The 24,245-nt window shown below is 53.9% G+C and overlaps 1 protein-coding gene across 1 annotated transcript; it reads left to right on the top strand.

Moving 5' to 3' along the window:
- TRPV4 (transient receptor potential cation channel subfamily V member 4) lies at positions 1-23,208 on the top strand. The gene is made up of 15 exons (XM_082641022.1): positions 1-414; positions 3,506-3,678; positions 8,297-8,449; positions 9,165-9,305; positions 9,923-10,221; positions 12,042-12,221; positions 13,743-13,901; positions 14,273-14,365; positions 14,508-14,581; positions 15,281-15,446; positions 15,686-15,752; positions 18,523-18,839; positions 20,230-20,357; positions 21,957-22,078; positions 22,551-23,208. The coding sequence occupies exons 1-15, from the start codon at positions 29-31 to the stop codon at positions 22,706-22,708; spliced, it is 2,616 nt and encodes an 871-aa protein (XP_082497148.1). The 5' UTR covers positions 1-28; the 3' UTR covers positions 22,709-23,208.
- Positions 23,209-24,245: the final 1,037 nt, after the last annotated feature.

The following is a 24,245-nucleotide window of genomic DNA, read 5'->3' as shown; positions in this document are numbered from 1 at the left end:
GAGCAGTGCAGACAAGTCCAGGGGCAGCATGGCAGATCCCAGCGAAGGCCCCCGCGCGGGGCCTGGGGAGGTAGCCGAGCCCCCCGGGGATGAGAGTGGCATCCCCGGCGGGGAGGCCTTCCCCCTCTCTTCGCTGGCCAACCTGTTCGAGGGGGAGGACGGCTCACCGTCGCCCTGTCCGGCTGATAGTGGTCGCCCCGCTGGCCCAGGCGATGGGCGACCAAACCTGCGCATGAAGTTCCAGGGCGCCTTCCGCAAGGGCGTGCCCAACCCCATCGACCTGCTGGAGTCCACCTTGTATGAGTCCTCAGTGGTGCCTGGGCCCAAGAAGGCGCCCATGGACTCGCTCTTTGACTATGGCACCTATCGTCAGCACCCCAGTGACAACAAGAGGTGGAGGAGGAAGGTCATAGAGTGAGTATTGCTGGCTGCCTGGCCGAGGGTCTCCTCCTCTGTATTGAATCCATCCATCCATCCATCCATCCATCCATCCATCCATCCATCCATCCATCCATTCACCCATCCATCCATCCTTCTATCCATTCATTCATTTGTCTACCTATTCACTCATCCGTCCATCCACCTATCTGTCCACCTTTCTGTATACTTGTCTATCCATTCATCTGTCCACTTATCCATCCATCTGTATATCCATCCATCTGTGTATCCATCCATTATTTACTCATTCACTCATCCAGCTACCTATCTTTCCACCTAGCCATCCACTTGTCCAGTCCGTCCATCCATCCATCATCTACTCATTCAAATATCTATCTACCCATCTATCCATCTGCCATCTATCTGGCCAGTCATCCACTCATACAACAAACCTTCCATTTATCCACCATATACTTACCCCAAATCCATCCATTCTCCCATCGACTCACTGTTTCTGTTCATCCAGCCAGTCAGCTATCACACTATTCATCATTCATTCATTCATTTCATTTCCATGTCTTTCTTTTGTTCTCTCTTTCTCTTTCCCTCTCTTTCTCTGTAGTCAGCTACCCACCTTTCCATCTGCCCATCCACTTGTCCGGTCCATCTGTCCATCATCACTCATTCAAATATCTGTTGACCCATCTATTCATCTGCTATCTCTCTGCCCAGCCATCCGCCCATGAAAACCTCTCTCAGGCCTCTGTGTGTGTCTGGAGGAGAGTCTTGAAGTCTGCAGGTGTCCTGTTGTCCCCTGGTCCTCCTCTGTTCCCCCTTGCTGATCACAGACTCATTTATGCGCTTGGATGAAGCACACTCACCTCCTCAGCCCTTGCTTTGTTTCCTTTATTTATTCACTGAGCCACCGATTTGTTCGGTGACTGTTTCTGGAGCACCCACCACATGCCAGGTAGGGCGGTTGGCCCTGGGGCTCCAGGGGTGAGTCAGACCAGATGTTACCCCTACTCAGCTCAGACACTGAGTAGCTGTCACTGGTACCTTCATTTTGGAGGGCAAGACAGGTAATAAGCAAGTGATTAGACAGTTCACTTTGGGGGAGGTGCTGAGGTGGGAGAGGGGAGCTGATACAGAAAAGGTAGTCCAGGAGGGCTTCCTGGAGCAGCCGACATTTAAGCCCAACGCTAAGGAGTGAAAAAGGGCAGCCACACAGTGCGGGTGGTGGGAGGAAGGTATTCCAGGTGGAGGGAAGTGCATGTACAGGGGCCCAAGGCTAGAGAGGCTCAATGTATCCAAGAAATGGGGCCTCGCAGTCCACATGCTGTACTGGACAAATTGCATAACCTCCACGCGGAGGTGGAAACAGGCCCAGGGCAGCAAAGTGCCCTGGTGTCCCATCCCTCGAAGGTCCCATTGGAAGCTGGTGGGCTCCCTGTCTCCTTTTCCCCTCCCTCAGATCCCCTCCTTCAAGCCCTCATCCCCACCATTACCCTAGACAACCAGGGCTAACGGCTTTGGGGGGGCCGCAGAGGAATTGGGAGGTGGCTAAGCGGCTGAGGTCTTCAGAGACCCCGAAGGCTGCCTCGGTGAGGACTGGGGGCGAGGGTGTTACTTCATCTCATTTTTTGGCTCAAAGGTCACAGTTCAGGAGCAGATAAAATGGGGGCTGCCCTAGCCTGTGTGCCCCCATCGTCAGGAAGCACCTCTTCCCCCTTCCCTGGCCCCCCATCACTGGAGGCCCTGCCCTGGGGTGTAAAATCTGGGTCCCGGGCAGAGGAAGGAGGGAGAGCGGCTGTCCACTCCCCCTGGTGAGCCGCTGGCTTTCTCTGCCCTGAAGCCCCTGCCTCAGTGTCCCTTCCCCCTCTGGCCCCGCCACCTCTGTCGTGGTTCACTCTCTGCTCCCCTACACCGCCTCTTCTCCCTCCCCATCTCCACCTCTTTCTCTTCTCCATCCTGTCTTCCTTTCAGAGATTGTTCTTCGCCCTTGTATGTTCCGGGCACTGGGTGCGTGAGGACATGACACAGGGCATCCCTGCCCTCATGGTGCCCCTGGGCTAGTGCTGCTCCAGCTCTTTGGCTCTCAAAACCTAGCACACAGTAGGTGCCCAATGAATGTTTATTGAATGACTGAATGAATGTGTGTTTTTTCCCGTTTTTCTTTCTCCACTGCTTCCTCTCCCACAGCCCTCTCCACCTTGTTCTGTCTCCACCTGCCTCTGTAGCTCGGCATTTCTCCCACACATACAGACTCTGGACACACAGTAGGTGCTAAATAATAACAGGAATATCAGCTAACATTTATTGGGTATTTACTTTGGTGGGGCCTGGACTAAGCACCTATGTGCATGGCCCCATTTGTCTCAAATGTTTGTTGAATGAATAAATCAAGGAGTGAATGATTAAATAAAAGATAGAGTTGCTTTATCTTTTAGTCTGGTGTTCCTCCTTTATTTTCTTACTATCTTTGTCTCTTCCAGTCTATATATTCTTAAGTACTTAATAAATGACAAATGGATGGATGGAGGGTGGGTGGATGGGTGGGTATGTGGATGGGTGGATGGATGGATGGAAGAATGGATGGGTGGGTGGGTGCATGGATGGATGGATAGGTAGATGGATGGATGGGTGGATGGATGGGTGAATGGATGGGTGGGTGGACGGATGGATGGATGGATGGATGGAAGAATGGATGGGTGGATGGGTGGGTGTGTGCGTGGATGGATGGATAGGTAGATGGATGGATGGATGGATGGATGGATGGATGGATGGATGGATAGGTAGGTAGATGGATGGATGGGTGGATTGATGGGTGGGTGGATGGGTGGATGGATGGATGGATGAATGGATGTGTGGGTGGATGGGTGGGTGGGTGGATGGATGGGCTGTGTGTTTCTTTCTGTCTGTCTCCAACCAACACACAGTAGGTACCAGGTACAGTCTATTGGGATAAAACATTCCTTTGTGTCTCCAGATGTCTTTCTCCTCTCAGTCTGGTCCCTCCCTAGGGCTCCAGCTGCCCCCACCCCCCAATCGCTGGGCCCCTAAGGCTAGAGACTGTGGGGTGGGGAGAGGATGAGCCCTCCTATCACCCAGCTTCCTCCCCCTTCAGGAAGCAGCCACCGAGCCCCAAAGCTCCCACGCCCCAGCCACCTCCCATACTCAAAGTCTTCAACCGGCCTATCCTCTTTGACGTCGTGTCTCGGGGCTCCACCGCTGACCTGGACGGGCTGCTCCCCTTCCTGCTGACCCACAAGAAGCGGCTGACTGACGAGGAGTTCCGGGGTAAGCCACCCAGGAATAGCAGGTGGGCCAGCTGGGGGTTGGGGGAGGCCTGGCATTGGGGGCCCCCTTTCCCCTCAGCATTTTTCCTTGGGTTAGGGGGCTGCACTAGCCAGGAAGAGCACTGGACAGGGAGTCTGGTCCTGTGTGTCCTTTACCATATTACTTAACCTCTCTGGGGCTTTGCTGCCTTTCTTTGTTCATTCATTCAGCCTTCATTTATGAAAAGATTAGTGTCATAGGTGAGCAGAGTCTACCCACCTGGATTCAAATCGCACCATTACCACTTAAGGGATGTGTGGCCTCTCTGGGTCTCAATTTCCTCATCTGTACCCTGGGGAATAATCATAGCATAGTCCTGGCCTCTGAGGACAGAGAATTCCATAGTGCCAAGCACAAGGCAGCTGGGGTCCCAGGAGCTCCTGCCCCCTCTGAGGGGAGCTCTGGAGTGGGGAGCAGGGCATTCCTGCTTCTGCTTCTGAGGCTCTGCCCCCCTCCCCGCCCAGCTTTCTGGCTCCCCGCTATAGGCTGGAGCCCAGTCACCATTGCCCTGGGGCTTACTCAGCCCAGACAGCTCACTCTCCAGCCTCGTCCAGGCTCAGAACACCCACCTCGGGGCACTAGCTCCCTCCGCTACCCCAGGGCTTCCCTGCAAATCGGGGAAGGTGGACTGTGAGCCTCTCCACCCAAGTCAGCCACCTGCTATGTGCCGGTGCCAGGTGAGCTGTAATTAACTGGCCGAGTGACTCCACAAATCCATATAAAATGTTAAGAATTGTGGCACCTGCTAGGAAGGAGGGCCTGTCTCGGGTGGGCCGGCCATGGTAACAGCTCGGGGCTGACGAAGCTTCAGGGAGATCAGGGGCCATTTTTGGAGACTTTAGGTACTTCAGGTAAATTAAGTGCGAAAGTAGGCTGACCGGGTCTGCAGTATATTTTTCACATATACCTTTATCAGCCAGATTCTTTGAACACCAAAACGATACGATGCTGTATCATTGTGTCCATCAGAAGAGAATTACCGGTCTTACAAAAAATATTCATTCATGGTGCCCAGCCAGGTGCTGTGGCCTCGTTTGGGGCACAAACTTAGAGTTGCGGAGAGGGTCTCCGTGATGGTGAATCTCATTTGGCGATAACCCACATTTAAGCCCCGGCCAAATGGCCCCACCTGGCCCCCTAAGTTCACCAGGAAAAAGTGGGGAGCTTTGGGGTGGAGTGAACCCCTGTGAGATGGGGGTCATGGTGCCTGTGCTTCGGCGGACAGAACAGCGCCAGGCTGGGCTTGCCAAGGCTTCTGGCTTCTCCTGAGTTCAGGACTGAGCTGAAAGGGGGCTCTAAGCCTAGGCTGGGAACCCCCAGGCCAGTGTGTCTGCATGAGGGTGGGTGGGGGACCCTAAGATAGGCTGGGAGAGGGCCCTGAAATTGTACAGAATAATGCATCTGTAGAGGGGGATTTACCGTGAGGCCCATTAATTAGGCTTCAGGCCCCTTGCTTGCTCTGGCCCCTTGTAGCCCTGGACCTAATCTGGAACTCGTAATTGTGTGTTCGCTTCCATTAACAGGATCCCCAAATTGTGTAAGTCTCAGACTCCACAAAACCTGGATTTGCCCCTGCGTGTTTTTCTAGCCAGAGGCTCGTGAGCTCATTGATTCTTAGGGGAGTCAGTGACCGGCCTTCCCCTCCGCCCACACACAACCTCCAACTTGGCAGTTAATTTAGGGCCCTTGGCTCCAGCCTCCACTCATCCCCTCGTGGGCAGAGCCACTTCGCCACCTGCTGGTGAAGTCCATAACTGCAGCCCCTCCCCATTTCTGGGTAGCCGCCGTTCTTCGTTTCTTATACCAGGACCCAGGCTGGCAGCCCCGGACCCTGCTACAGCCTGGGCCTGGGGGTGTGGAAGTCCAAATCCAGGGTCTAGTTCCACATCCCACACAAACCACTTGAGCTCCTGTGGTTTGGAATTCCCTGCAGTGCCCAGCTTGCCCCTTTGCTGAATGTGTATTAATTCAACAGGTGGTTATTGGGCACCTACCAAGTGTCAGGCTCTGTGCTGGTGTGGGGCGAAAGTGGTGAGTGAAGCAGATATGACGCTGTCCTCAAGTTGCTCTCAGTCTCGAGGGTGAGACCAACTTGATCAAGCAATCACAGAAATAAATACACAATTACAAACTGTAATGTGTGTCCACAAGAGGCTGTATTGGACAATTTGACCTAATCAGGAAAATCTGGGAGAACTTCCAGGAGGAGGTGACACTTGAGCTGAGTCTGAATGAATTGCAGTTAGCCAGATGAAAAGAGGTGGAGGAAGGATTAGAGAGGAGGTGAAAGAACAGCATGTGCAAAGGCCCTGTGGCTAACCATGACCAGAGTTGGACTTAGTCGCTATGTGGAAAGTGGATTAAGGGACGTCCAGAGAGGCTGGTGGAAACCAGGTGTGTGAGAGAAATGGTGGCTGGGCCAGGTTGGCGGCAGTGGAGATGGAGCGTGGTGGAGGGGTTGGAGAAATAGGTAAAATTTGTGGGACTTGCTGGATGTGGGGAGAAGGGAGGAAAAAGATAAGAGTGACACAAAAGTTTTGGCTGACTGGGGACACCATCATCTACAGAGGGGACTCATGCAGACCGGGTTGGGCTTTGGGGAGGGAAAGATAATGAGGTCAGCGTGGAGAATCATGAGTTGCCTGACAATTAGAAAACGGACTGATTGAGGTTCCCCTGAGTGCGGGTGTGTCTGGACAGAATCCCCAGGGGCCTCGGCCAGTGTTTGGGGTCCCCTCCCCCTTATGCAGATGGGGAACTGGAGTCCATTATCATTCGGTACATAGTTACCTGGTGTCGACTCTGGGCTGGGTGCCAGGGGTGTAGCGAAAAGTAACCAGAACGAGGCTTGTCCAAGCAACCTCGCTCCTAGGAGCGGTGGGACAGAAATTCAGGTCTCTGCGTTTTCCCCACTTCGCAGCACCTAAGGAGAGGCTCTAAAGCATTTCTCGTAGAGTAATAAATGCAGCAGTATTACTTATTGAAGACTCCCATCTGCCTGGCTCTGGGCTCATCAACAAATACCTATTAGCTCACGATTTCCCTTTTATATATATATAAACTTATTTATTATGGCTGTGTTGGGTCTTTGTTGCTGCACGTGGGCTTTCCCTAATTGCGGCGAGCAGGGGCTATTCTTTGTTGCGGTGCGCGGGCTTCTCATTGCGGTGGCTTCTCTTGTTGAGGAGCATGGGCTCTAGGCGCGTGGACTTCAGTAGTTGTGGCTCACGGGCTCAACAGTTGTGGCTCGCCTGCTCTATATTGCAGGCTCAGTAGTTGTGGCACATGGGCTTAGTTGCTTCGTGACATGTGGGATCTTCCTGGACCAGGGATCGAACCCATGTCCCCAGCATTGGCAAGCAGATTCTTAACCTCTGCGCCACCAGGGAAGTCCCACAGTTTCCCTTTGTAGCCTCAGTTTAGCTAGACAAGAAACTGAAGCAGAAAAGGTCACACAGAAATCAGGAGCAAAGCCCAATTCGAGCCCCCAAAGACCTGGCCCCAGAGTGGGCCCCTCAGCCCACACCTGCCTTTCCCATTCCTCATCCCTTTCCTGATCCCCTTCCTGTATCTGGCCGCTTTGCCCCCTGCCTGATTCACAGGTAAGTACTCTTTTCATTGACTCGCTCTTTTAAAGATATAAATCAACTCATGTGACCATAAAAATTAATACAAGGGAAAGAAAATTGCAAAGGGACAGTAAGCGTTAGTGAGGTTAAGGACCCATTAGGACAAAACGAAGACTGACTTCACAGGAGGGATTTGACAAGCGGATGGAACCTTGCACGCTCGGGTTTTTACTGTTATTATCGCTGCATCTGCAGAAGCCCCCAAATCCTCGAAGGTAATTTCATGTTCACTATGGCTCACAGCCTCCACTTTGGGGAATGCTGCACTCCCTCTGCTCCCCTCTAGGGGCACTAGTGTAATCGCTTCATGGGAAAAGGATCTATGTGCAAATAGGCAGGCAAAGACTGCCTCCTGGGTCTGCTTTTAGAGGTTCACGGTCCTCATTACCAGATTAAAGGTTCTGAGAAGTCCTGTAGTGAAGAAATACGGTTGGCTTTGTTTAACCCAGCATTCCCCCTTTTTATTTGATTTTTTTAAATTCTCTCCAAATATGCTTTGGTAAACACCAACCTCTCTACAGGCTGCAGCTTCCCACGTTTTAAAAAACTTCTGCTCCTGGGCTTCCCTGGTGGTGCAGTGGTTGAGAGTCCACCTGCCGATGCAGGGGACGCGGGTTCGTGCCCTGGTCCGGGAGGATCCCACATGCCACGGAGCGGCTGGGCCCGTGAGCCATGGCCGCTGAGCCTGCGCGTCCGGAGCCTGTGCTCCGCAACGGGAGAGGCCACAACAGTGAGAGCCCCATGTACCGCAAAAAAAAAAAACAACAAAAAACCCCAAAAAAACCCTTCTGCTCCTCTGAGTTTATTTGACCTTCTCAGTACCATGGGGAGCAGATAGGGAACAGGCTCGGAGAGGAGGACCAACTCCCTGCCCAGTGCCCTGTCCACAGCTGCCCAGCAGTTTGGGCCACAGGCCGAGCGCCCCTTCTCCTGCACGTCTCTCCTCACAGAGCCATCCACGGGGAAGACCTGCCTGCCCAAAGCCCTGCTGAATCTGAGCAACGGCCGCAACGACACGATCCCTGTGCTTCTGGACATCGCTGAGCGCACGGGCAACATGCGCGAATTCATCAACTCACCCTTCCGGGACATCTACTACCGAGGTGAGGCCCTGGGCCGGGCGGGAGGGGGGCACCGTCTTCACTTGTCCAACCATCCCCCCAGCTGAGAGCTTCAGTCTGGGCCCCAAGTGCCAGCACGTCCCCAGGAACCAGTTGTTGAATGAATGAATGAACGGACGAAAGGACAATAACTACCCCTTCCAACTTTGATGTTCTGAGCTTCAGAATCAAAGGTTCCAAGGTTCTCAGAAGCAGTGAGCCAAAGGGGCCATGAACCTGGAAATCTGGACCCGAGATGCTCAGGTTCTGGATACTCTGAGGCTGTGTTGTAATAGTTCTGTGAGCCAACAGCTCAAAAAGGCACAGGTGTCACCAGTGCCAGCTCCCTGGGTCTAAATTCTGAGATCTATGAATCCAACTTGACCTTCCAGATTCCTGGATATGCAGATTCAAAGGCTGTGAATTTTATCTCCCAAATTCTGTGAGACCACGATGCCGCTGTTTCCTCTAGGATGAAAGCCTCTTTTGAGTCTGAAAAGTTCCCACATTTGGGACCCTCCAAGTTGGATATCGCTTGAGCCTAAGATCCTGCTTGCATGATGCAGCAGATCTGGGACCTCGGGCATCAGACTCCACATCCGGGAATGTTTGAAGGTCTATTTGCTGCCCGCGGGTGGATTTCTCCCTTTTGCACCCCAGCGCCTCCCACGACTGGTCGAGTCTCTGCCCCCGGTGACTGTCCCCCACCCCATCCCAGGCCAGACCGCCCTGCACATCGCCATCGAGCGCCGCTGCAAACACTACGTGGAGCTCCTGGTGGCCCAAGGTGCCGATGTTCACGCCCAGGCCCGGGGACGCTTCTTCCAGCCCAAGGATGAGGGAGGCTACTTCTACTTTGGTGAGGAGGGGCCCGGTGGGGCCTGGGGCCCACGGGGGAGAGGCTGGGGGCTGGGGGCCTATGGTGGTGCTGGCAGCCCTGACCCCTCCCCAAACAGCCAGGGCTGCGCTGGCTATGGGCCCAGACAGCACCCGGTACGCAGGCCGCCTGACTGGTCTTGGTCACTGAGGTCTGGTCTTTGAGGAGTAGAGCGTCACCACACTGCCCTGAGCCTCGGTTTCCCCATCTCTACAGTGGGATCGTGATGGGATCAGAGGGTTGTGATGGGGTGTCCCCGCCCCTTAGCACTCGCGTCCTCCAGTCTGACTTAAGCTGGGACTGGTGGTCGGATTGCAGGGCCCAAATACCATCACCGCCACGTCCCAGTTGGACCCATGAAAGATTTTAAATTTCACCCCTGCTTAAAGGCACATGTTATTTGGGGTTCAGGCACAAAGTCCCTTAAAGAATCCCTGACAGCCTCCAAGTCAAATGACCCCCATCCCGTCTACCCGGGGGCATCGCCTCCAGACACGTGGCAGTCAGCCGGGGCTCGTCCACGTTGACCGTGGGCACTGCATCCATTGTCATGGTGTCTGCCCCCGGGGCCCTGTCACTGACCACCCCCTCACCCACAGGTGAGCTGCCCCTGTCGCTGGCGGCCTGCACCAACCAGCCCCACATCGTCAACTACCTGACAGAGAACCCGCACAAGAAGGCGGACATGCGGCGCCAGGACTCCCGTGGCAACACAGTGCTGCACGCGCTGGTGGCCATCGCTGACAACACTCGCGAGAACACCAAGTTCGTCACCAAGATGTACGACCTGCTGCTGCTCAAGTGTGCCCGCCTCTTCCCCGACAGCAACCTGGAGGCCGTGCTCAACAACGACGGCCTCTCGCCCCTCATGATGGCCGCCAAGACGGGCAAGATTGGGGTGAGTGCAGGGCCGGGGGCACACACCCATTCTTGCCCCTCCACACACACACACACACACACACACACAGACACACACACAGGGGAGGGACTGCTGCTGGCATGTGTTATTATTATTATTTTTTTTTTTTTTGCGGTACGCGGGCCTCTCACTGTTGTGGCCTCTCCCATTGCGGAGCACAGGCTCCGGATGCACAGGCTCAGCGGCCATGGCTCACGGGCCCAGCCGCTCCGCGGCATATGGGATCCTCCCAGACTGGGGCATGAACCCGTATCCCCTGCATCGGCTGGCGGACTCTCAACTACTGCGCCACCAGGGAGGCCCAAGCATGCGTTATTATTAATGTGCACACCCACCTCCCATCCTGCCAACCCCAGTGTGCAGATGTCCCAGCTCAAGAACCTGCTATGGCTCCCTATTGTCCAGCCAAGCTATTCAACCTCATCCCAGAGCCTCTCTGCTCATCCCACCCCATTGGATGCTCACTGCCCCATTCCCACCAGCCAGGGCAAGCCACTGACAGAGAACTGAGTTCCAGAGCTGCAGCCCTGAAGTACTCCCCTCTACTCCATGGCAGGGGTCCTGACTCAGCCTCTAACCTGCTGAGTGGCTGTGTGCCAGTTGCTTCCCTCTCTGGCCTCACAGCACAGGGCCTAGAGCAGGATTTCTCAGCTTGGGCACTAGTAACATTTGGGTCTGGATGTTCTGGGGCGTGGGGCTGCTCTGTGTCATTGTGGGATGTTTAGCTGCATCCCTGGCCTTGACCCACTAGATGCCAGGAGTACCCCCCACTGATTGTGACAACCCCAAATGTCTCCAGACATTGCCAAATTGTCCCCTGGTGGGGGGCACCCATCGCCCTGATTGAGAACCAGATCTGGGGTTCTCTAGAGTCAGGAGCACCTGGGTCCAAGGCCAGGCTCTGCCACTTCCCAGCATGTCACCTCAGGCATCTCACCGCTCTGTGCCTCAGTTTCCTCATCTGTAAAATGGGGATAACAATAGTGCCCTGTGGTATATAGTGTTCTGACAACTCAATGAGGTGATCCACTTAAAGCTGTTAATAAAGATCCTGGAAGGGATGTGGGAACAGATGTATATGTATGACTGATTCACTTTGTTATAAAGCAGAAACTAATAAAAAAAAAAATAAGAAAAAAAAAAAAAGATCCTGGGATGGGTAATAAGTGTTCAATAATCGGTAAGGGTTATTATTCCTCTATTAAAAATATAGCAAAAAATTACTGAAATCACAATTATACCAGAGTCCTGAGGCGGTAGAAAAGGCCTGGGTTTAAAATCTGGCTTTGCCTATTGAACTCTGTGGCCTGGGGGGACTCCCACCTGGATCTGTTCCCCAGTTCCCCTGTGTGTAAGCCAGAGATAGTGGGAGTAGCAATAAGAAGGACCGAATAGGATAATTATTACTAGATTTAACGGATCAGTAAGATGGATTAATTGCTGTTTTAATTATGTAAAGAAGATACTCATGACAACTCAGATTCTTAAGGCTGACCTGGGTTCAGTCTGGCTTCAGTGGGCTGTGTGGCCTCAGGGAACATCCTTCTTTTCTCTGAGCCTCTGTTTGCTCATCTGTCAACCAGGATGGTAAGGGAAGGAATTAGACAAGATGATGTGAGGAAAGGGTCCGGCATACAGCAGGTGCTCAGTAAATATTTTACCCTTCCCTCCATCCTGCTCTCTGGGGAGGTGCTATTTGATGGGCTGACCAAGCTCCCAGGGTCCCTCCAATGTGTGTGGCCCAGCAGCAGTGCTCCCTGCCCCCCAGAGGACCCCCTGACCCTCGTCCTCCCATGCAGATCTTTCAGCACATCATCCGTCGGGAGGTGACAGACGAGGACACCAGGCATCTGTCCCGCAAGTTCAAGGACTGGGCCTATGGGCCAGTGTATTCCTCACTCTATGACCTCTCCTCCCTGGACACGTGTGGGGAAGAGGCCTCTGTGCTGGAGATCCTGGTGTACAACAGCAAGATCGAGGTAGGCATCAGGGCAGGAGATGGGGCCCAGTGAAGGAGGGGCCCAAAGTGGTGGGTCTGTGAACTGGATGCAGAAGAAGAGGCCAACTAAGTGCCCAGAACAGCATCTGGCACTGGGGGGAAATGGGAGGTTGTAAGGGTCGGGCTTCAGGGGCAAGCAGGACTGGTTCAGAATTCTGGCTCTGTAACTTACGTGCTGTATGACTCCGGACAAACTACCCAACCTCTCTGAGTTGCAGCTTCCTCTTTTGTACCATGTGGATAAAGATAGAGCATTTCCCATTGGGTTGCTGGGAGGACCAAATGAACAGCCTGGTGCAGGGTAAACATTATGTGTCAGCTATTATCATTAGCATTTGTTATATGAAGTTTTTAAAAGCTCTTTTTTTTTAACTTAGGAGTATTTTATGAACATCGTTCTGCACCATTAAATATTCTTCTGCAATATCATTGCTGCGTGGAAATGTACCACATTCTAATTAACCATTCCTCTATTCTTGGTCATTTGGGTTTGTTTCTGCACTTAACTATCAGGAATAACACTGCAGTGGCATCTTTGTGACTACATAATTGCACAAATCCTTGATGATAAAGAAACTCAAGTCGTTAAAGGGACAGGATGCTGTACAAATGGGGCAGAAAGTGCTGGGTCCTGGGTGCAGAAGGTCTCCCTTCTAGTGCCGGCTCTGTGAGCTTGGACAGATGCCTTTCCCCTACCAGAGCTCACTTCCCTCATCTTTGAAATTAGTGACCAACTTGATTTAGATTGGGGATGGTGGGAAGTTTAGCATCTCTGCTGCAAACTCTGATTGATTGGTAGTGTCTGCCCAGGGAACTGTATAGCGAACTATTGTGTGGGACTCAATTATTGATGTCTGTCCTGGGTTCAGAGTTGGAAAATTGTGGTGAGTCAAGTATTTATTATCCTTGGTCTAAATTTCCAAGTCCCACTTCCTGAATCAGAATTTCTGAGGTTGGAACCCAGGAATTTTTTTTTTTTTTTTTTTTGCGGTACACGGGCCTCTCACTGTCTTGGCCTCTCCCGTTGTGGAGCACGGGCTCCGGACACGCAGGCTCAGCGGCCATGGCTCACGGCCCCAGCCGCTCTGGGGCACGTGGGATCTTCCCGGACCGGGGCACGAACCCGTGTCCCCTGCATCGGCAGCATCGGCCGGCAGACTCCCAACCACCGCGCCACCAGGGAAGCCCAGGGATTTATATTTTTAACAAGCTCCACAGGTGATTTTGCTGCCAGCGGCTTGGCACCATCCACAGATTGGAGTTTGGGGACCACAAGAATAGATATTCTTTAGGGATCTTTCTAGCTCTGGGTTCTATGAGTCTAGAACAGGCTGGAAAGGTAAGCTGGGGGAGAATTGGGCAGAGCCTCGAATGCCGAGTGCAGAAGTTTGGGTGTCGTTGAAGAATGAATTAGGAGGAAAAAGTGCTCCCACGGCAGAGGGTGGGGGAAGGCGTACTGGAGTCAGCCTGTCTAGCCCCCTGACCACCCCGCCTTCCACAGAATCGCCACGAGATGCTGGCCGTGGAACCCATCAATGAACTACTTCGGGACAAGTGGCGAAAGTTTGGTGCCGTTTCCTTCTACATCAACGTGGCCTCCTATCTGTGCGCCATGGTCATCTTTACCCTCACCGCCTACTACCAGCCGCTGGAGGGCACTGTGAGTGACCGTGAGCCAGGCAGAAGCTGGGGCACAGCGGGGTCCCCCGTGGGAGGGACTGGAGAAGGCTTAGGGATGGATAGGGGGAATTCCCTGGCCGTCCAGTGGTTAAGACTCCGTGCTCTCACTGCTGAGGGCCTGGGTTCAGTAAATCCCTGGTCGGGGGAACTAAGATCCCATAAGCTGTGTGGTGCAGCCAAAAAAAAAAAAGAAACGGATGGGGAGGTGCCTACCCCACACCCAGGGGGAAGAGGGTGAGGGAGGGAGGAGGCTCCACAGGACGTAGATGTTTGGGGCATTGGGGAACATATGGATCTGGGACCAGCTGTTGGTGGGGCTGGGGGAGGACTTGCATGCTCCCTGCCCCCCAGCCGCCATACCCTTACCTCACCACGGTGGACTACCTGAGGCTGGCCGGCGAGATCATCACGCTCTTCACCGGGGTCCTGTTCTTTTTCACCAACGTGAGTGCTTGGCCTCCCCCCTCCTCCCCCCGCCCACCCTGCCCGTCCCCCTCCTCTCCCTCCACCTCTTTTAGCTCCGTTCTCCTCCCCTCCGCACTTCTGTTGGCTCCACCTGTCTCACACGCCCCCTCCCTTCCTCCAGATCAAAGACTTGTTCATGAAGAAATGCCCTGGAGTGAATTCTCTCTTCATCGATGGCTCCTTCCAACTACTCTAGTGAGTAGAGGTCCCTGGGGTGGCAGCTTCTGGGTGAGGAAGGTGGGGTTGGAAGGGACATCATCCAGGTTTGGTAGTGGGATAGGGGCTGACTCTGTTAGGAGTGAATTCACCCAGCCTGATCAGGACAAGGCCAGTGTCAAGCAAAAGGGTCTTCTGGTTAAAGCAAGATTCTGGTTGCTAAAGAGTTATCACCGTATACACCATGGATAGAAATAATTTAACCTCTTATGCTTGTGATTAATTGCTAATGTCTGCCAGGAGTGCCCATGTTAAGAATCTTGAGGCTATGTCTGTGTTTAGTGGGAAAGAGTGCTGGGGTTGATTAATGATGTCTGCCTAGGGCACAGGATGTGTTGTTATGTGTGTGTTACTTCTTTTCCCTTTTCCTTAGAGTTAGAGAACAATGAAAATTCACTTAGCCACAAAATCGCCACTGAATCTTTCTCTACCAATTCCAAAGGACATCACTTTGGGTTCTGGTAGGGCCTCAGGGCCATTACACACATATCAGTTGCCAATTAATTGAGCGTTCAGGTTAACAGGATGCTGGGGAACCCAATGAATCCACATGGTTTCTCTTCTGGGTGTCATTGGACTGTGCTACTACCTAGAGGGCTTGAGGGCCTGCCTCCCCCTCCAGGGCGTCATTCTCCTCTCTCCCCTCTGGCCCCTCTTGTGATCTCTGCTGCCCTGTAGCTTCATCTACTCTGTGTTGGTGATTGTCTCGGCGGCCCTCTACCTGGCGGGGATTGAGGCCTACCTGGCTGTCATGGTCTTCGCCTTGGTCCTGGGCTGGATGAACGCCCTTTACTTCACCCGTGGGCTGAAGCTGACAGGGACCTATAGCATCATGATCCAGAAGGTATGGGGTGGGGGGGTTTCCTCTGGACTTGTGTGTCCTTGGAGGAAGCCACACACATCACATATGTACAGACAGTGCTGGCGGCCTTGAGGCTGTGGGGTGCTGTGGGGGCGGTGGGCAGGGCCTGGACATCAGAGAGGGACAGGGTGGAGCTGGAGAGAAGATTTGGGATGAGGTGTTGGGAAAGTGAGAAACCATGTGTCTCATCTTTGCCTCCATATTCCCGCCGGGGTCTTTAGATCCTCTTCAAAGATCTTTTCCGCTTCCTGCTGGTCTACTTGCTCTTCATGATTGGCTACGCTTCAGGTGAGCTCCGGGTGCCCAGGTGGGCCTGGCGGGGGTGGTACTGGGACAGGAGCGGCCACCACAATGTGTGGAGGAAAATAACCAGCGTTTGTAGAGTTCTCATTGTGTGCCTGGCACTGGGCTAAGTCCTTGCCCATTCCTGCCTCATTTAATCCTCCCAACAAGTCTGTAAGGGAAGTGCCTTTCTTATCACCTTTTACAGATAAGGAAACTGAGGCTTAGAAAGGTTAAATAAAAAGCTAGGGAATGGTAAAACTGGTGTCTTAGCTATTGTTGCAAAAGAAGCCACCCAAAACTTAGTGGCTTAAAACCACCACCACTGACGATTACATTCAAGTCTGTGGCCCAGCTGGGTGGTTGTGCCGACCTGGGCCAGGTTTGGCTAATCTTGATGGGCTCCTGTGTCTGTGCTCAGCTGGCGGGTTGGCTGCTGGCTGACTGATGTAGCTAGGGGGTGGCCTCAGTTGGGGGTGACTTCGCTGTCTTCCCTGGGGTCACTCATCTCCAGCCAGCTAGTTTGGACTTGGTCACACGGTGGTCTGAGGGTTCCCAGAATGTGAGCGGAAGTGTTCAAGGTCACTGCCTGGCACAGCATCACTTCCGCTTCACCCTATTGACCAAAGCAAGTCTTAAAGCCAGCCTTGATTCAAGGAGTGGGAAATAGACTCTACCCTCCTGGTGGCAGGAGCTACAAAGCCACATTGAAGGGGTGTGGTTACAGGGGAGGGTGCATTTTAATCATTCATCTACCAGCCCAGGTCTTTCTTTTTTTTTTTTTTTAATAAATTTATTTATTTTTTTTATTTTATTTTTGGCCGCGTCGGGTCTTTGTTGCTGCGCGCGGGCTTTCTCTAGTTGCGGTGAGTGGGGGCCACTCTTCGCTGTGGTGCGCAGGCTTCTCATTGCAGTGGCCTCTCTTGTTGCGGAGCATGGACTCTAGGTGCCGCAGGCTTCAGTAGTTGTGGCTCGCGGGCTCTAGAGTGCAGGCTCAGTAGTTGTGGCGCATGGGCTTAGTTGCTCCGCGGCATGTGGGATCTTCCCAGACCAGGGCTCAAACCCGTGTCCCCTGCATTGGCAGGCAGATTCTTAACCACTGCACCACCAGGGAAGCCCCAGCCCAGGTCTTTCTTAAGGCTCAGCACTGGCTCCCTCTAATAGGCTTTCTCCTTGATGACCTGATGCTGTGGGACCTCAGTGGCACAGACCATGGGGGAAGGACCAGGGACGGGGAAAATAATCAAGCTTTTGGGCTGGTTCCCAAGGGGTGGGTGATCTGCCATCCAATGCCCAGTATCCAAAAGGGAGTGGCCAACTCAGGCTTCACCAGGCCACATTCACATCTGAGGAGGTTGGTCTAGGAACCAGCCCTGGCAGCAGGAATCTGATGATGGTGATATTTTAACCCAGATGGTGCTAAGGCTCTGTGTGGATTATTTTGGAGAAGGAGAACTGTGGCCTTAGCTTAGATGGGGAGAGAGGGACAGGGTCCAACTGCCCCTACCAGGAGTAGGACTGGAAAGAACCAGACAGATTGTCAAGGGTTCTCCAGTGGTTTGAAAGTCATATCAAGAGTCCAGACGTACCACAGTCCTAAATATAGAAACTGAGCCAGAAACCTAGGGGTCAAAGTAGCAACTTAGTGATCAGCTTGGTCCCAGGGCTTCTCCTGCTAGGGAACACTAGATCCGCATTCTGAGGCTGACATATCCCAAACATGGTACATGTGCTGCTGTTTCCCACTATTGTGCCCATGACAGACATTGCTAATGGATCACAGAATCCTTCTCAACACATATTTCAGCCGTCGCTACAGATTTGAATAGCATTAGTATATGAGTTGGAACCTGCTTACTGTAATCCCAGGTTGAAGGCATGGTGACAGTCTATGCCCCACTGACTGAAGGGGCTCAGCCCCCTCATGCTCCCTGCTGTGAATGGTGTAGGAGCAGATGCACATGTTGGTGCTAAACTGTGTTGAGAAGGACTCTGAAGCTTCTTCTGGGTTTAGTGGGAAGGGATGAGCACCACGATCAGTTTGAGATGTCTAGAGGGGGTGAGGGCCTTAGTGAGAACGGCTTCTTCCACCCTTCCTCTCTGGGCTGCTGTGAGCTGGGAAACAGGAGCACACGAGAGAGTCTGCCCCCAGAATGCTGGCATTCCAGGCTCCCAAGACCTCTAAGAACAATAGGCACGGTGAGATTTTTCTTAGCCTTGGCACTGCTGACATTTGGGATCAGATAATTCTCTGTGGTGGGAACTGTCCAGTGCATGGTGGGATGTTGAGCAGCATTGCTGGTCTTTCTTTTTTTTTTAAATTTTTTTGGCCATGCCGCATGGCATGCGGGATCTTAGTTCCCTGACCAGGGATCGAACCCACGCCCCCTGCAGTGGACGTGCGGAGTCTTAACCTCTGGACCGCCAGGGAAGTCCCAGCATCCCTCATCTTTACCCACTAGGTGCCAGTAATGCTCCCCCCTCCAGCTGTGACAACCAAAAATGTCTCTAGACCTACCAAAGGTGCCCTGGGGGAAAGTTACTCCCGGTTGAGAACCACTGGACTAGGTCCTGGGAACCTCTTCCTTGTTAACAAGAGTCTGTGGACAGAGCAAAGGCTTTGCATGCAGGAGGGCCCAGATGTGACTGCTGGCATGGCTTCCTCGCTTAGTAACCTTGGGCCAGCGCTCTCCCCTCACCAGGCCTCAGCGTTCCCCTCCGTCAAATGGGAAGGGTCCTCACCCTTGGTGAACCATCACCGCCGTCCCTCCCACAGCCCTGGTCTCCCTCCTGAACCCGTGTGCCAACATGAAGATCTGCAGCGAGGACCACACCAACTGCACCGTGCCCACGTACCCCTCGTGCCGCGACAGCGAGACCTTCAGCACCTTCCTCCTGGACCTCTTCAAGCTGACCATCGGCATGGGCGACCTGGAGATGCTGAGCAGCACCAAGTACCCTGCAGTCTTCATCATCCTGCTCGTCACGTACATCATCCTCACATTCGTGCTGCTCCTCAACATGCTCATCGCCCTCATGGGGGAGACGGTGGGCCAGGTGTCCAAGGAGAGCAAGCACATCTGGAAGCTGCAGGTGAGGCCCCAGGACTCCCATCCCCCCCGCCAGCCACTCTTCTCCTTCTAAGATGGGCCCACCTGACCCGCCTCACCTCCTCGGCCTTGCGTTCTGGGCGAGCCGCACCATCTCATTCTGCCTCCACTGCCTTGTCTGTAAAATGGGCACCGAAGACCGCCATCTGTTTCCCAGAGCCGTCTAACACACTTCCAGGTGGCTTCTTGCCTGACCACTAGCAGTGGACTCAGATTCCCTTGTGGTCCAATTTGTGGTATACAGTCAGCTTCACCCGGCTCCACTGAGCGAGCTCTGTCGGCACAGGAAATGCTCAAAGAGCATCACATTTCACATGTCAGTGAGGGTTCTGCAGTGAGCATTGGGGGGCAGCTTCCGTGCCCCACCCTGGCCCAAGAGACAAGGCTGGCATGCGTACAGGCCACCCCAGAGCCGGGAAGCGTCAGCATTCTCATCAGAGGGGCTTTTACCAGCCCAGGGGTAGCTTCCAGGTTCCCCACCTGCCCCCCGCCAAGCAGATGTGGTTGGATGTAGATGCGGGCCTCGTGGGCACTGGGGAGCTGCTGCCTTTGCTTCCCACAGGTTGTTGTGCAGTCCTAGACAGCAGAGGCCCTGGGGGTGGGCGTCACAGCCCGCCTGGGTGCATGCAGTTCAAGAACTGGGGTTCCCAATAAATTCACTGTCGCTGCAAGGCCCGGGAACGCAGCATCCACGTTTACCATCACTTGGTACATTTCCAGGAAAAGGCGCAGTGAGAAAAAACTCCAGGGTCCTCCTCCCAGGTCTGGGTCTCAGGGAACCTTCTGGACCTGCTCTTAACCTTTATCCATACTGCTTACTTCCCCGGGCCTCAGTTTCCCCACTGGGTATAACTCATAAGATGCCACTGGCAGCCTATGGACTGGATTTAACCAGCCCAGATTTATTTTTTTCCTGCATCACCATATTTTTTTTAATTAATGCAAAACTTTTAAATTGAGAGATTTCATAGAAAAATCCATATTTCTGGCCTTTCTTGAAAGGTTGGAAGGCTGGCAAGGTGAGCTCACATTCCTGCCTGGCAGCGCTCAGATAGATGAGAGGTGGCTGCCCCCTTTACACAGGGTGGGGGACGTGCACCCCCTGGCCTGCACCAGTCCCCACCCCTCCCTGGGGATGCCCAGCACCGAGGGGACACATGGTGTCCTGGGGCACAGGCTACTGGTCCTTCTTCATTCATTTTCTTCCGCCAGGCCCCTGTGGGTATTTGAGTTTTTAATCCAGAGGCAGTGGGAGCTGGGAAGCCTAGTTCTTTGCCCAGACTGGCCCACTGAATCATTCCTGCCTTGAGAGCAGTTAGGCGAGGCTGGGGGCGGCTCACCCATGCCTGCCCGCCCTCCGTCCCTCCCCGCAGTGGGCCACCACCATCCTGGACATCGAGCGCTCCTTCCCTGTGTTCCTGAGGAAGGCCTTCCGCTCCGGCGAGATGGTGACCGTGGGCAAGAGCTCAGACGGCACTCCAGACCGCAGGTGGTGCTTCAGGTGAGGCCGGGTGAGTGGGCAGGACAGGACCATCGGGCGTCCTTACATTTTCTACCCATTGCCACTTCCCGAGCCACTGAGGCCCCCATGGGCCCAACCAGAACTCAGTTCCACCAGCTGATCTTGGGCCAGTTGGTTTAGTTCTCAGCCTTGGTTTCTTCATCTGTGAAATGGGGACAATGATAGCATCACTCCCTCGGCCATCTGTGTGGATTAGACGGGTTGGCACGTGAGATGTGCACGGCCAGCACCTGACGCATGTTGGGACAGACACCCCCCGATTCAACAGGTGTTACTGCTCTGTCCTTTGGTGGAGGAAGCAGACTCAGAGGCGGGTTCTCATCACAGGGCACCGCCCTCTGTCGGCGAACCAATGGGGTGGGTTTCAGGTCTCCGGCCGGAAGGGGGAATCTGAGCTATCAGCAGCTTCCAGGGCTTGGGACCTTACCCAGATGCACAGGGAATGCCAGCTTCTTAGGGGAACCCCTGGGTGAATCTTTTCTTTTAAGGGGACTCAGTCTTTGTAATGTGGTTGCCAGCACAGAGCCTAAGCATCATGTTTGGAGTCAGGCAAAGTCAGTTTCTGCTATGATAGCCCCCACCTCACAGGCCAGCTAGTCAGTCCTGTTCAATTTGAATTTGAAGTTCAAGCCCCGACTGTGATTTATCAGCTTTGTAACCTTGGATGAATAGTTCAAGCCTCGGTTTGCTCATCTGTAAAATGGGAACAGAGAATGTATCTTCCTTCCTGGGTCCTGACCCATAGGAAAAAATGCTTAAAAAATGGAAACTGAATGAAAATAACTTAAAAATAATTTTAGAAAGGAAAAATTATCTTGAGCCCATTTGGGCCCCAAAAGGTATAACCTGACTTTAGGAGGGTGTCTCAATAATAAGAGTAAGAATATCAAGAAGGAGGGTGTCCATCTACAGATGAGTGGATATATAGCCGTACAAATAAGGTCTTTCCACACAATGGAATATTATTCAGCCATAAAAAGGAATGCAGTACTGATCCAGGCTACATTGTGGATAAAACTTGAAAACATGATGCTAAGGGAAAGCAGCCAGACACAAAGGCCACATGCTGAATGATTCTACTTACATGAAATGTCCAGAATAGTTAAATTCATAGAGAAAGAAAGTAGAACAGAGGTTACCAGGGGCTGGTGGGAAGGGGAATGGGGAGTTATTGCTTAATGGGTACAGAATTTCTGTTTGGGGTGATGAAAGTGTTTTGGAAATAGGTAGGGGTGATGGTTGCACAATCTTAGGAATGTATTTAATGCCATTGAATTGTACACTCAAAAGTGGTTGAGGGGGACTTCCCCGGCGGTCCAGTGGTTAAGACTCCGTGCTTTTACTGCCAGGACAGACACCTGGCAGGGAAACTAAAATTCTGCAAGCTGCGTGGCGCAGCCAAAAAAAAAAAAAAAGTGGTTGAAATGGCAAATTTTATGTTATATATATTTTATCAGAATAAAAAAAAAGTAGGAGGGTATGCTGGGAGGCTGGAACAGGGATGCTGCCTGGGGGTGGGGAAGGGGTGCTATCTCTGGGGGGCTCCCCTTGACCCTCCCTCCGCTGTGGCCCCACCAGGGTGGACGAGGTAAACTGGTCTCACTGGAACCAGAATTTGGGCATCATTAACGAGGACCCCGGCAAGAATGAGAACTACCAGTATTACGGCTTCTCGCACACCATGGGCCGCCTCCGCAGGGGTGAGTAGAGGGCGGAGTGGAGGGGTGGGGGACATTCAGGGGTGCAGAGGGGGAGCCCTGGTCCTCCTCATCTCTGATTTGTTTTGAGCAGTCCTGTCCCTTTTCTGGGACTCAGTGTTCTCATCTGTAGAATGGAAGGGTCTGATGGGCTGGCCACTGAGCTTCCTCCGCTGCTTGTGAAGGCCTGGGGCCCCTCCGTTCCACTCAGCTGAGTGCATGAGATGCAGTGGAGAGGTCACGGGCACTCAGGCGTCCTGACCCAGGCTTGAATTCTTATTCTTTCATTTACTCCTGTGTGTTCCTGGGCGGACTCTGTGACCTCTCTGAGCCCCACTTTCTACCTCTATAAAACAGGGATAATATACCTCCTCCTTTAGAGCCCTGTGGAGTGCCCGGTACACAGAAGGTGCTCAATATTTGCACGTGCACTCTCCAGCAACCCTCACCCTTCCCTCCGCCGCGCTCACTACAGATCGCTGGTCCTCGGTGGTGCCCCGCGTGGTGGAACTGAACAAGAACTCGAACCCGGACGAGGTGGTGGTGCCTCTGGACAACGTGGGGAACCCCAGCTGTGACGGCCACCAGCAGAGTTATCCCCCCAGGTGGAGGACTGACGACGCCCCCCTCTAGGGGCTGCAGGCAGGAGTAGGGTCCCCTCCACCGCCCCTTTCTAGTCCACCCGCATTTCAGCGGCGCCTCCTGGGGTGTCCCCCGCACCCTCCTTCGACCCCCAGAGGTGAGGGCCAGGTGGAGATGCCAGGGGGGCCCCAGGACCCTCTGGTCCCCAGGCTCCTGCCTCCAGCCCCACCTCCCCCACTGGGCGCGGGGCTCCTGGCCGCCTGTCTCACTCCCATGGAGTCACATAAGCAACACCAGTCTCTCCGCCCACCGGGGCTCAGACCCTGGCCTCTCCATTTATTTATTTGCTCTGTTCTCAGGAAAGTGGCACAACCTCCACCCCCAACTGGAGCCTGGCAGAGGCCTCAGGCCCCTGTCCCAGGTGCACTGCCGCCGGCTAAGCCCCCGGCCCCGCCCCACGCACGCCGTGGCCGCACAGGCCACCCTGGGCTGAAGTGGGGTGGCTTTGCTGAAGGGCCGGGCCCTCGGGGCGGGGCTGCGCCTTCTGTGTGTTCTGTAGGGGACTGTTGGTGCTCAATAAATGTTCACTGATGGTGGAGACGGTGGGGAAGACAGTAACAGGCACGGGGAAGACGGCACAGAGATGGACGAGCTAAGAGATGCCTGTGTCGGGGGGACGGGGCAGTGGGGATGAGAACAGAACGGGGGTTAGTAGTAACGACCAAGGTGACGTTTAGGGTGATGGTTGGTGGGGGGGGGTGGCCTGAGAGATGGAGGTGAGAGTGGAGTGTGATGGGAAGGTAGAGGCAAAGGGAGTGAGGAGAGGAGGAGTGCCGGCGGAGGGATAGTGATGCTGGGGGGAGATTGTAAAGCTCATCATGGGATAGTGATGCTGGTGGGAGATTGTAAAGCTCATCATGGGATAGTGATGCTGGGGGGTAGGAAAGCTGCTGGGAGAGGGCAGGGCAGAGGCGGAGTGGACAGGCACAGAGATGGGTGGGCCATCCAGTGTCAGCAGTGGGGTGATGCTGAGGATGAGAGCGGCCTTGGTAAGGACAGCGGTGGTGACTGGAGCCGTGAGAGTGCTTGTGGATGGGACCGCGTGCCATCGGGGCTGTGAATGTGAGCTGGAGTTGAAGGCCGACCTGCTTCCCTTCTGAGGGCAGCCATTCTTCCCAGGGTCACACCCCACCGCTGATCAAGCCCCCAGGGCAGCTCCAAGCCTCTGGGCATGAGGAGGGGCCCCCAAAATACCCCATCCTGCTGCTCCACCCTGAAGTGGAGGAATCTGCAGCCAGCTGAAGTTACCCTCTGACCTCCCAGGTTCCTGGTCCCGGCTTGGACTAGGCCTTGCTTCCTCTCTGAAGCTTCAGTTGAGAAGAGCTTGGGTCTCTGAGGACCTGGCCAAGGGCAGCTGCAGTGGGAGACGCACAGGGCGTAGGGTCTGTAGACCCGAGTTCACACCCTCTGCCCAAACTGTGGCAATGGGTCCCTTTACTTTGGGCCTCCACGTCCCCGTCTGTCAGAAGGATGTCATATAGTCTGTTCAGCTGTATGAGAATGAAGGGGAGACTCACTGTATTACCGC

Source organism: Mesoplodon mirus (assembly GCF_964341445.2).
Source record: "Mesoplodon mirus genome assembly, chromosome: 13".
NCBI classification, from domain to species: domain Eukaryota; kingdom Metazoa; phylum Chordata; class Mammalia; order Artiodactyla; family Ziphiidae; genus Mesoplodon; species Mesoplodon mirus.
Note: the sequence above shows the minus strand (reverse complement) of the source record. Positions and strands in the feature narration are given on the sequence as shown.

Excerpts from the sequence above, each read along its gene's own strand:
- TRPV4 (XM_082641022.1), top strand. The coding sequence starts at position 29 with ATGGCAGATCCCAGCGAAGGCCCCCGCGCGGGGCCTGGGGAGGTAGCC. Across the intron at positions 8,450-9,164 it reads CCGGGACATCTACTACCGAG|GCCAGACCGCCCTGCACATC; the intron begins GTGAGGCCCTGG and ends ACCCCATCCCAG. Across the intron at positions 10,222-12,041 it reads CCAAGACGGGCAAGATTGGG|ATCTTTCAGCACATCATCCG; the intron begins GTGAGTGCAGGG and ends CCTCCCATGCAG.